Source organism: Neofelis nebulosa, chromosome 13, assembly GCF_028018385.1.
Source record: "Neofelis nebulosa isolate mNeoNeb1 chromosome 13, mNeoNeb1.pri, whole genome shotgun sequence".
In the NCBI taxonomy this organism is placed as follows: Eukaryota; Metazoa; Chordata; class Mammalia; order Carnivora; family Felidae; genus Neofelis; species Neofelis nebulosa.
Genome location: NC_080794.1, coordinates 77,943,168 through 77,956,781, shown reverse-complemented (window position 1 = coordinate 77,956,781; position 13,614 = coordinate 77,943,168). Strand labels below are relative to the sequence as shown.

General features: G+C 37.1%; 1 protein-coding gene across 1 annotated transcript in view; it reads right to left on the bottom strand.

Moving 5' to 3' along the window:
- PNLIP (pancreatic lipase) overlaps nt 1–6,813 on the bottom strand; it is an 18,882-nt gene extending 12,069 nt beyond the window's left edge. The window contains exons 1-3 of the mRNA XM_058697883.1: nt 6,694–6,813; nt 5,377–5,531; nt 332–454 (exon numbers count right to left, since the gene is read on the bottom strand). Coding sequence (XP_058553866.1) covers nt 332–454; nt 5,377–5,531; nt 6,694–6,739 — 324 coding nt within the window. The 5' untranslated portion in view covers nt 6,740–6,813. The remainder of the gene's footprint in view (nt 1–331; nt 455–5,376; nt 5,532–6,693) is intronic.
- Between the last annotated feature and the right edge of the window lie 6,801 nt (nt 6,814–13,614).

Genomic DNA, 13,614 nt, shown 5'->3' with positions numbered 1-13,614 from the left:
AATTAAAAGTTATTGAAAATACAACTAATATTGCATCAGTATGGCAACATTCTTTGCTAAAATTTTGAAATATCTCTGTATTAGTTATTAAATAGCTACTACACAGAGCCACCAAATGCTTGCCAACCTTGCTGCCCTGACTGTTCCAGGTCCCTTCTACCCCTCTACCACCTCCTGGACCTTACCTGGAATCCCCAGGCCCAGAAGAGTCAGGTGATCCTCTGGTGTCATAGTGGCTAGCATTTGTCCTGATTGGTTGGGGCCTGTGCCTTCCTCATTGTTAATCATCAGTCTAGAAGCAGCCTTCCCGTCATTGATTACCATATCTTACCTTGCATATTTTGGACAACCAGTTTTCTTCTCCCTTGTCTATGAATCCATGAATAATGAAGCGGGTTTTTCTGTCTGCTTTGAAATTAGAGCTCATGATAGTTGATGCATTTGCAATAATTTCCTATTTTGAGAAGAAAAGTGTTTAATGCCAAGTTTCTTATAGCGTCCAATAGAACCATTTGTACACGGAGAGAGATGATGAGTAGGAAAAGACCGCCAAGACTTGAGATCCTTGTGAATATGGATTCTCCTATTACAGGCAAGCTATTTGCAACCATCATCAAGTCACTACTTTCCAGACATCATAACATTTCTGCAGTTGCTTTAGTCAGGATAAACATGTGCTATAACATCGATGTAGGGATCTTGTCTTCATGCAATGGATGGCTTTGCTGTGTGTGTGTGTGTGTGTGTGTGTGTGCCTGTGCGTGTCTGTGTGTGTGTAATGTTGGGAGATTATATATGATATTAGGAGAGTTTATATATACATATATATGTGTGTGTGTATACACATGTATATAACAATATTTAGAATATTTACTAAATGGCAACATAAAGGTAGGATAAGAATGACATTAAGTTCCAATCAAGACAGAGTAGCTGAATGGATTAAAAAAATAAGACCAGTCTATATGCTGCCTACTAGATCATTTTAGGTCATTTCATATCTAAAGACACTTGCAGACTAAAAATGTAGGGATGGAAAAAGATATTTTAAGTAAATGGAAACAAAAAGAAAGCTGGAGTAACAATACTTATATGAGACAAAATAGACTTTAAGACAAAGTCTGTAAGAATAAACAAAGAAGGACTTTACATAAAGATAAAAGACCTATTAAATAAGAAGATATAGCCCTTGGAAATATTTAATCACTCAACATAGCAACACCTAATTATATAAAGCAAATATTAATAGATGCAAAGGAAGAAATTTAAAGTAACACAAAAATAGCTGGGAATTTTAACATCTTATTTACATCAATGGATAGATCATCTAACAGAAAATCAATAAGGAAAGAGTGGTCTTAAACAACACATTAAAACAGATGGACTTAACATATATTTATAGGACATTCTATCCAAAAATAGCAGAATACACATTCTTCTCAAGTGCACATGGACATTCTCCAGAATAAGGCACATGGTAGGCCACAAAACAAGCCTTGATAAATTTAAGAAGATTGAAATCATATCAAGCATATTTTCTGACCACATTGGTATGAAACTAGAAATCAATTACAAGAAGAAAAGTGAAAAAAACCACAGACATGTGGAGACTAAACTATGTGGCACCAAGGGGTCAAGGAACAGTCAAGGAAGAAATCAAAGATGTAGTTAAAAACATATCTTGAGACAAATAAAAATGTAAATGCAATGTTCAAATATCTATGGGATACAGAAAAGAAATTCTAAGAGGGAAGTTTACAGTGACACAGGCCCACATTAAGAAATAAAAAAAAGCTCAATAAACAACCTACCACACACTAGATAACTGAAAACCTAGAAAAAGAAGAACAAACAAAGCCTAAAGTTAGTAGAATGAAGGAGATAATAAAGATCAGAGTGGAAATAAATGCAATAGAGACTTAAAAATACAATAGAAAAATAATAAAACTAAAAGCTGTTTCCTTGAAAGATAAATAAAAATGATGAACTTTTAGCTGGACTCTTCTCTTCTAGAAAAAAACAGAGGGCCAATAAATAAAATGAGAAATGAAAAAGAAGTTACAACTGATACCATAGAAATATAAAGGATCATAGGAAACTACTAGTAACAGTTATATACAACAGATTGGACAACCTGGAATAAATGAATAAATTCTTGGAAGCATACAGTCTTTCAAGACTAAATCAGAAAGAAATATAAAATCTGAACAGACTGATTACTAATAAGGAGATTGAATTAGTAATTAAACTCTCAACAAACAAAAGTCCAGGACCAGACAGTTTCACAGGTGAATTCTACCAAACGTTTAAAAATAAGACTTAATACCCATCTTTCTCAGACTATTAAAAAATTGAAGAGGAAAGGAGGCTCTGAACTCCTTCTATGAGATCAGCATTATTCTAATACAAAAACCAGACAGATACTACAAAAAGATTACAAGCCAATATTCCTGATAAACATAGATGTAAAAATCCTCGACAAAATATTAGCAAACTGAATTCAACAATACATTAAAAGGATCACGTAACATGATTAAGTGGGATTTAGTCCAGGGATGCAAGGATGGTTCAATATCCACACATCAATCAATGTGATACACCACATTAACAAAATGAAGAATAAAAATCAAATGATCATCTCAATGGATGCAGAAAAAGCATTTCACAAAATTCAACTTCCATTTATGATAAAACCTCAATAAATTGGACACAGAGAGATGTGTCTCAACAGAATAAAAGACATATATGACAAACCCACAGCTAACATCATACTGAACAATGAAAAGCTGAAGGCTTCCCCCTGCCCCAAGAATAGGAACAAAACAAAGGTGCCCACTTTTGCCATTTTTATTCAACATAATATTGGAAGTTCTACCCACAGCATTTAGGCAAAGTAAATAAATAAATAAATAAATAAATAAATCATTCAGATTGGAAAGGAAGAAGTAAAATTGTCACAATTTGTAGATGACAGGATACTATATATAGAAAACCCTAAAGCCTCCACCAAAAAACTATTAGAACTAAAAAATGAATTAAGTGAAGTTGCAGGATACAAAGTCAATTTACAGAAGTCTGTTGCATTTCTTCTTATTATTTATTTTTATAATTTATTTTGAGAGACAGAGAGGGAGAATGCAAGTGGAGGAGACAGATAGAGGGAAAGAGAGAGAATCTTAAGCAGACTCCACTCTCAATGCAGAGCCTGATGCAGAGCTCAATCCACAACCCTGTGGTCATGACCTGAGCCAAAGTCATGAGTTGGTTCCTCAACCAACTGAGCCCCCCTCATACCCCAATCTATTACATTTCTACACATTAATAACAAACTATCAGAAAGAGACATTAAGAAAGCAATCTCATTTGTGATTGCATCAAAAAGAATAAAATACCTAGGAATAAATTTAACCAAGGAAGTGAAAGATCTGTCCTCTGAACAATGACACTGATTAAAGAAATTGAAGGCAACATAAATAAATGGAAAGATTACCTTGCTCATTGATTGGAAGAAGTAATATTGTTAAAATGTTCATGCTACCCAAAGCAATATACAGATTCAATGCAATCTCTACAAAAAAAATCAATGGCATTTTTCATATAACTGGAACAAATAATCCTAAAATTTGTATGGAACCTCAAAAGACCCTGCATAGCCAAAGCAATCTTGAGAAAGAAGAACAAAGTTGTGTCACACTCTTGATTTCAAACTACACTACAAAGCTAGAGTGATCAAAACATTATGGTTCTGGCACAAATACAGAAAAATAGATAATGGCACAGAACAGAGAGCCCAGGAATAAACTCACACTTCTATGGTTAATTAATCTACAACAAAGAAGGCAAGAATATATAGTGAGACAAAGACAGTCTCTTCAATAAATGGTGTGGGACAGCCACATGCAAAAGAATGAAACTGGAACACTTTATTGTACCATATACAATAATAAACTCAAGACAAAATGTATGACCTGAAACCATAGCACTCCTAGAAGAAAACATAGGCTGTAAGTTCTTTGACATCAATCTTAGCAATATTTTTTGGATCTGTCTCCTCAGACAAGAACAGTGAAAGCAAAAATAAAAAAAATGGGACTACATCAGATTAAAAAGACTGTGTACAACAAAGGAAACCATTGACAAAATGAAAAAGCAATCTACTGAATGGGAGAAGATATTTGCCAATGATATATCTAATAAGGGGTTAACATCCAAAATATATAAAGAACACATACAACTGAATATCAAAAAAACAGTCAGATTAAATAATGGGCAGAGGCCTGAATAGGCATTTTTTTTCCAAAACAAGACATATAGATGCCAATAGGCATATGAAAAGATGCTCAACATCACTTATTATCAGGTAAATGCAAATAAAGACCATAAAGAGATACCACCTTACATCTGTAAGAATGGCTATTATCAAAAAGACAAGAATTAACAGCTGTTGGTGAGCATGTGGAAAAAAGGAGCCCTCATGCTCTGTTGGCAGTAATGTAAATTGGTGCAGTCGCCAATAATGAATGGTATGGAGGTTCCTCAATAAATTAAAAATAAAACTACCATATAATCCAGCAATTCCACTTCTAGGTTTTTATCTGAAAAAAAATGAAAACACCAATTTGGGTTATACATATGCATCCCTATGTTCATTGCAGTATTATTTATAATAGCCAAGATATGGAATCAACTTATATGTCCATTGATGGATGAATGGACAAAAATGGTATGTGAGATATACCATTTTATAATGGAATGGTATAATGGAATATTGCTCAGTTGTAAAAAAAAATAATGAAAGCTTGCCATTCATGACAATATGGATAAACCTGGAGAGTATTATGCTAAGTGAAATAAGTTAGAGAAGGATAAGTACCACACGATTAAACTTATATGTGAATCTAAAATACAAAACAAATGATTAAATAAAACAAAACAAAACAAGACTCATAAATACATAGAGAAAACTAAAATGGTAGCCAGAGCGGAGGGAGGGAGGGAGATGGATTAAATAGGTGAAGGGGATTAAGAGGTACAATTTTCTAGTAACAAATAAGACAGAAGGATGTAATGTACAGCATAGGGAATATAGTCAATAATATTGTAACACCTTTGTACAGTGACAGATGGTAGCTAGACTTATTGTGGTGACCCTTTTGTAACATATATATTATATATAATATACATATACATATATATATGATATATGTATCACTATGTGATACACCTGAAATGAATACAATATTGTATGTCAATTATTCTTCAATAGAAAATAAAGTGAATCTAAATTAAAACAAAAGAGAGAATAATATCAAGTTAGTGGACTTTTTATAAATAAAATAGATAGAACTTAGTTCTGAAAACAATGAGTTCTCTTACTTCAAAGTTATTCGGGTTCTCGTTAGTGTACAGGAGGAAGCGGGTATTGACATCTTTTGGAGCCCAGGGCAATATTTTGAGGGGTCTTTGCGCAATTCCTGCCCATGGGGCATCATCGCTAAAGCAGCCAAGTCTTGGGAAGCAGATTTCTTTTCCTGTAATAACCCAGAAGCGTTTCAAGGACGTCAGTTTAATCAGAATGCTCTTTTTAATGGTCTCTCTGCCAAAATATGAGTTAAATTACATTTTGTGACATATTTACCTCCTCCATATTCCCAGACATATTCCTATCTAGGCACTCACAAAACAGCTTCAACATCCCAGGCTTCTGGTCTTCATTTCTACAATGTATGACCACCTCACTCCCCTCGTGTCTCTGTCCAGCCCTTGCTGGGACTCGGTCTAGCTTCTCAATGCAGATGTCTTCCTTGGGCCACTGGTGCCCAAGAAAAGAGCAGCCTTGTATTTCCAGGCCTTGGTAGAGAGGGGTGAGGTTTTCAATTCCTCACAGCCATCTTCTCGTGTTGGGTTTTGGGTAGAGAACTTAAGCTTCATGCAAGTGCCAGAACATTACATATATAACAATACAAGTATTTTGGCCCCCTATGTTTGAGGAGAATTTTGGATTCCTATGATGAAGAAGCTGCTCATGAATAATCAAACAGAAAGTCCATGGTTTGGCACAACTCTATGCTTGAATGCTAACCCATAAAAGAACAGCACAAAGGGAGGGATGTCCAGGAGGATTAAGTCTGGATTATAGTAGTGGTAGGAGTCGTAGCCGTTGTGAGGGAGGGCTGCATTTGCAAAATGTTACTATGTGCCAGGTACTAGGCAAGATGATTTACAGGACTACGTAAGTCTCACAGGTATCCTGCGTTAGGGGTGGTATTATATTCCCATTCTACAGATGAAGATAGTGAAGCACGCAGAGGTTAAGAATTTTGCTCAGGGTAATACACTTGTGGCTGGCGGAACAAGGTTTCAAACCCCACACTGGACTCCCAAGTCAGGGTTGCTAGATTAGCAAATAAAAGTAAAAGTTAAATTTGAGTTTCAGGTAGACAATGAATACTTTTCAGTATAACTTTGCCACAGATTCATTTATCGGAAACACTTGTTGTTTATCTGAAATTCAAATTTAACTGCATATCTTAGATTATATCTGGCAACCTTACTCCAGGTGTCTGTGCTTTCAACATGCACCTTTCTCACTCACACCTTATCCCCTAGTGGCTTGAATTCAGCCATCACAGACTTTTTTGAAAGTGCCAAGCAAGAAATCTCTTCCAGCGCTGCATAAATATCTTTTCTTACCTACTACTGCTCCCAGCAGCAGCGATAGTGTCCAGATTAGCAGCATCTAAATAAAGTTAAAAATATGATTAAGTCTGACTAAATAGGTTTTTTTAAAAGATTGGCGTAATTCAAGTTAAGTTAGACCTCTGGGGGAAATAAGTAAGTTCTAATAAATTAGGGCTTTGAAAATATGTTTTCCTGACTCACCATGGCAATTCCGTCAGGTTCCACACACAAGCAGATAGCGCCTTAAAGGTCCTTTTATAAGCAAACCTTATCTCTTTGAGAAGTTCCATGGAAAAGGAGAGGAAGTTCCAAGTATACATTTCTGGTTCTAATCATAAATAAACCAAGAATGATAGAGCAGGTCAAGTTTTCCACAGTACTTGTGGGAAGATGAGAAAAGGGTTCATACAGACTGTTCTGTCTCAATGAGATTATATAATGCTCAGCATCACCATAATTTCATTGTAGAGAAGGTTCTAGTCTGCCCAATTCTCTGTGCTGCTCTGTGGATATGTGTGAAAGTAAATTGTTTTCACAGATTTGATAGCAGCAGTCTTGAAAACAAATATTGAAAGCTTGACAGCTTGAGCAGTTTTTGTATAACCTTGCCTTACCTTCAAAAGCATGAAATTAGGAGCAGTTCTTCAAGAGTGTTCATTACGATAGTCTATAGAACTAGTTTATTTCTCAACAATAACATGGAGAAAAGAATAAATGAACTGACAAAAGGAGATGGGGGGTACTTCCAAGAGCAAAGAGGTGGAATTGGTGACCTCACCATCAAAAAAAATTACGGGTAAGACAGAAAAATAAAATTCAACTTGGAAAAAAAAAATGGTCTGGGAACAATAATCTGAAAGAGAAGCATTTGATGGAAAAGAACTTAAATGTTTTCAGTTGGTGATAGATTGCCTAAAATAAATTTTAAAGCACTGTAACGGGATATCGTAATTTTGAGAGATTGGAGCCCTTCAGCATGATACCATCACGGATATAAGCTGAATCATATGGAATTGCCATGTTTGCAGGTCAAAAATGGTCAAATAATAATTCAGTTCACTGGCAAAGTTTACCGGTACAGAAAAAAGCAATGAAATTATTTTTGTATGAGGGAAAATTCAAAAAAGTTGGGCAAAGAGATGTTAAAATAGGAACAGAAGACACCAGGAATTCTATGGGTTGGAGTTGAGCCAAATTCCCACTGAATCCTTCTTGTCTCAGCATTCAATCCCCTCCTTAGGGATCCTTCTCCAGCCCTGATTAGGTTGATTTCCTTATTCCCTCTAAGAACACCTCTCTTCTGAAGCTCCCTCATTTGATAACCCATCACAATCAGTTGTGGGTGATTAAGTCTGAGAAGGATTGAATTCTCTGGGCCTTGTTGTTACTCGTCACTCAGCATCTAGCCCACTTTGTGTATAAAGCTGGCTCTAAACACACCTCTGTTGGATGGATGAACAAATGAGGAAATGAATACAAAAAGCAGTTTAGGGGTGCATGGGTGGCTTAGTCAATTGAATGTCTGACTCTTTTGATTTTGGCTCAGGTCATGATCCCAGGGTCGTGCGATTAGCCTGGCATCGGGCTCTGTGCTGAGAGTGGAGCCCACTTAAGATTCTCTCTCCCTCTCCCTCACCCCCTCTCCCCTGCTTGTGTGCGCGCTCTCTCTAAAATAAATAAATAAATGAAATGAAATAAAAAGAAAAGCAATTTAGTTTGCCTAATTGCTCCAGAACAACTTCCCACACAGGCTTATGATAAAGAACTATAATTTTCTGAACCTTTTTTTTTTTTTTTTTTTTTTACTCAAAACAAGCAAGAAAACAAACTAAAAAAAAAATGAGCCAATGTTTACTCTGGGCTTTACTATGAAGTAAAATACATTCTGTGTGAATTACCGAATAATTCACACCAAATTTCTAGGTTAGCATTTTAGATAGTACCAAATTCAATATAGGCTGCAGAATGAGGACTAAAAGTCACCCAATTCTGAAAGTTAGACTAGAGGTCGTGGGGAATTATTTTATAAACTGAAATAGGTTGAAATTTTAGAATGTTTTGAGAAGATTCAACTTCCCAAACTGTTATAAAAGCTAAGAAGGGAATTGTATATAATCTTAGCAGTCCGCCACGTCAGCTCTGGATGAATGATTTCCCTTAAATTCAATCTTGCTGACCTCTTTAGCTGGGCTGTAAAATTTTATGAACCGTATTGTTTCCTTGAGATCGCTAACATGTGATCTAGGAATGTCTGTTGATAGAGTATGTGGTAGAGATTGTTGGCCTCTTCCTATAAGGAATGGAACCAGACTCTGTTACCCAATCTCTCTTGCAGGGCAGGGGGTCACATGACCAACTTCTGGCCAGTGAGATGTGAGTGCACAGATGTGCACCAGTTCCAGTCCTGTTCACATAAACCCACACATGATTCTCCATGTGCCTTGCCTTCCATGGCTTGATGTAGACAAGCATAGTGATCTTGAAGGCCATGTGTGGAAGCTGGCAGAGGCACAAAATGCAAGGAGCTTGGGTTTCCTGCTTAGGAGATAGCCACCCGTGAATCATGAATGTCCATTCTGAAATTTATGTAAACAAGAAATAAATTCCTATTGATTTAAGCCACTGATATTGCAGGGTTATAACAACTAGCATCACCTCAACCAATAGAGATTATTTTGTTGTACAATGATTTCTCCTACTTTCAAGAATGGTTCAGGAACTAAACATTGAATCTTTGGCCGTACATTTTACCGTGAGATCTGGATGATATTCATACATAATGTTAACACTTGGACACATGTTTTTTTGGTCTAATTTTTGGTTTGAAAAATCCCCTTTCCTGCTAGTTACTGAATTATAAAAAATAATTGCTAAATTCTTTACTCTGTTTTTGTAGAATTTTAATTCTAATGGGCATTTTTCAATTTAATCCCTGACAGTCACCACTGTTTTACAAGCAATTGGAAGCCACATAATACCTCAGAGGTTAGTGAAAATTCACCCGATGTTGCCTGGGCTCACAGAGCAGCTTAAGTGTAGTTGGAGCCGATCAGTGTGCTGGTTACATAGAAAATTCTCGAGTACTACAGGTGGGTGGGTGGGAGCTATCACCCAAACTCTGCTCTCCACTAGCCTTTGTTACTCTGTACATCTCAGGATTGTGGGCTAGGAGGAGAGCCCTGTAAAGGACACTCCTCCCCCAGGCATCTCATGGCATTGAAAACAGACTCTCATACAAAAATAATCTCCTGTCTCCTGAAATCAGCAGAGCATTACATAATATTGACTCAACTCTGACTCTAAAACCTTGGACATTTAAAAATAAAAATGTCAAACTGGGAAGTTTCTAATTCAGTGGCAATGTTTGCAGAGGAGTTAAATATTGACACATGCTTAGGTTCTGATTCTGGAAGCCTTGTGATATCAAACTCAAGTGAGGGAAAGAAAAGCCCTGGGACACCTGGGTGGCCAGATAACCAGCATGTTAGCCAAATGGGGTCTGGTTTACTTAGCCTTCAGAGATCCAGTCCTGTCCTTCCTTGTTCAGCGTACTGCCAGGGCCACCAACGGGAGGCAGAACATGCTCACCTGACCATGCCAAGCTGCTCTGAGCGGAAGAATGCTGATCTGGGGGGTGTTTTTCCTCGCATGGTCCAGAGCAACCAACCACCTTGCCAAATGCGAGGGGGTTTATTTCACACAGACCCAAGGGAGTGAAATTACAGTCAACCCTCCTCCATTATGCATGAAGGTGGTTTCCTTGGTGGAATAGAATAGCAAGCATACCTATAATTTTATAGCATTAATTATTTAGTTTGGCATACTTTTAAAGTTTTTGATTTTAATCTCCCACAGAACCTGTGGAAGTTTTAGCTGTTTTTCTCATGCAAATAGTGAGACTCAAGAGAGTTTAAGCAAACTGCCCAGGGTCACATGGTTGGTAATGAGCAGCCCCACGTCTGGAGGGACAAATTCTTTCCACCAACTCCAGAATACTTGTTGGTGTGGATCCACAGAAGGCCAGTTTCTCCCAGGCTGTGTTTGTCTAGAGTTGATCTAGAAAATGGTCAAGAATGGGTACAGCAGGAGGTATTAATATGTGTGTGTATATACACGTGTAAGACTGAGTATCTGCTTTCCAAAATGAAGTCACACACACATATTTTGGATAACTTATTTAATTTTTTTTAATGTTTATTTATTTCTGAGATAGAGAGAGACAGAGCGTGAGTGGGGGAGGGGCAGAGAGAGAGACACACACACACAGAATCAGAAACAGGCTCCAGGCTCTGAGCTGTCAGCACAGAGCCCGACACGGGGTTTGAACCCACGAACCGTGAGCTCACGACCTGAGCCGAAGTCGGTCGCTCAACTGACAGCCACCCAGGCGCCCCTGGATAACTTATTTTATTTGCACTTTGTTTTCCTACAACTAATGCAACACATGGCAACTTTATCAAATAGAGATACAACTTTTGTGACATTGAATCTGATAATCGTTTCTTTCGTGGGTCATCACAGTAGTCTTTGAGTTGTTTCCTTTGCCCTCAGAATGTCCCATCTTTTGTTTGTCTTCTATACACTGCTCGACAGTCAGGTTTAAAATGCAGACTGCCTATACTATTGTCCTTAAAACTCCAGTTCCCTTCTTGCTCTGTGCCTTCTAGATCAGCACTGTCCATAAGGAATATACTGCCTGCAAGCCACATTTTAAAAAGTAAAAAAAAAATAGGTGAAATATATTTTAATAATTTATTTAATCTAATATACCCAAAATATGATCGTTCCAATATGTGGCACTAGTCACATTTCAAGTGCTCAATGACCACCTGTGGTTAGTACCTATCATGTTGTATAATACAATTCTAGATTATATTTATTCTTTGTAATATCACAAATAAGCCTTTAAAGATCTGGTCAGCTTCTCTGAGGTTTATAACCTTGTTGCATACATATTTGGCCAATTTTCCAGCCACTCTAAACTCCCTTTATGATATAAATTCTCAAGAAGTTTGAATGGGATCCAACTATAAGTTACTTAGAACAGAACAGCATGATTTTCCCGATGTCCCTGAGCAGGAAAAGAACAAATAGAAATGCAAAATTCCACAGACCCAGAGATCCTAACTTGGATACTGGCAGATGTGATGAAAGGAGGCTACAGAGATAAAGAGTTTCAGAAATTGGTATGGGGTCCACCTGAGTCTTTGGCTGAATGCTAAGCTGTGCAGGTAAATAGTAAAATTCCACGAGGCTGATCAAATAACAACTCTTTGGGAACAACCAACTGTTGAGAGAATTTATAATCTGAACACCTCCTGGAGCTCACACACAATGGGGAGACACTCCTCAGCCCAATGCAGTAAGATATTTCATTGAACAGTCAAGAAAATCAGCAGACACGCCCCAAAGGGCATGCCTTAGAAGGGGAGGGTGGGGTTAACATAGACCAAGATCAAAAGCTAATCCCAACCTAGTTTAAAAAACCATAAGAACAAACTTGAAAAAGATCAAACTGATCTGCAAGTAAGTTCACTGCCTGCCCCATATGACTAAAAATGAATAAATAAATAAATAAATAAGTAAGTAAATAAATAAATACCTACAATTCTCTTTAATAGAAGACAATGATGAGCTCACTAATGTAAAATGATAAATGCCCAGCATCTAAACTCAAATTATTAGCATGCAAAGAAGCAGAAAAACATGACTCAGCAGTTAAGAGAAAGAGATCCAGAGCTCATCGAGATGATAAAATTAGCCGACAAGAACGTTAAAATAGCGATTACAGCAAGTAGAAACATATTTAAGATTCAAAGGAAAACATGGGCACAATGAGTTGAAGAATAGAAATTATGAAGCATGGATTTATTAGCAGATTATACACTGCTGAAGAAAAGATCAGTATATTGAAGACATGGCAATCAAAACTATCCCAGCTGAAGTGAAGAGAGAAGAAAGGGCTGAAAAATTGCATAGAGCGTTGGTGATCTGTGGAAAAATAAGCAATTGAATGGACGCATAATTGGATTCCTAGAGCAGGTGTCAAGTAAAGTATTTAAAGAAATAATGGCTGAAAATGTCCAATAGTGACTTAAAAAATGGTAGTTACAGTCCCAAGCAGGATAAATCAATGTGTACAAAGGCACACTGTAGGAAAATTGTTGAAACCCAATGATTAAGAAAAGAAATTCTTAAAGGCAGAGGGGGGAGAAAAGACACATCCTATACAGAGAAAATGATAGCTCATTCTTTGTTTTCTGTCCAAAAATGATATGTATCATTATTATTGTGGCTTGTGGCTGGTTTTACATTCTCCTCAGGTGACAGTGTGATTTGAAACTGTTTTTGCTTAAGAAATGCAATTTTAAATAATTCCTGAATAGTCTTGAGTTGATTTCTGCCTTTTGTGGCGAAATTAATTGATTTTATCCAAGAAAACATTAATTTTTACTTGTTCTGGGGGAGAAAAAACAGTTTATTGTGCATACCCATGTACTATCTGAAAATATGAAAAAAGCAGCACCACGAATTCCCCTTTGGACAAAATATTCATGCTAATCCCACTGCAGACTGGAGGTCAGGGTGTTCAGGACAAATGAATGCTGATCTAGTAAAATCCAAGTTGTTGTTGTTTCAATTAATTTATTTATTTTGAGAAAGAGAGAGGGAAAGAGGAAAACACATATGGAAGTGGGGGATGGGCATGGGGAGAGGGAGAAAGAGGGAATCCCAAGCAGGATCCATGCTGTCAGTGCAGAACCCAACGCAGGGCTTGATCTCATGAGCCTTGAGATCATGACCTGAGCCAAAATCAAGAGTTGGACGCTTAACTGACTGAGCCACCCAGCTGCCCTGTAAAATCCAAGTTTTGAGCATCATTGTATCCCCTAATGGCACCATCACATTTTCACAGTTGTCCCAAGAGCTCGA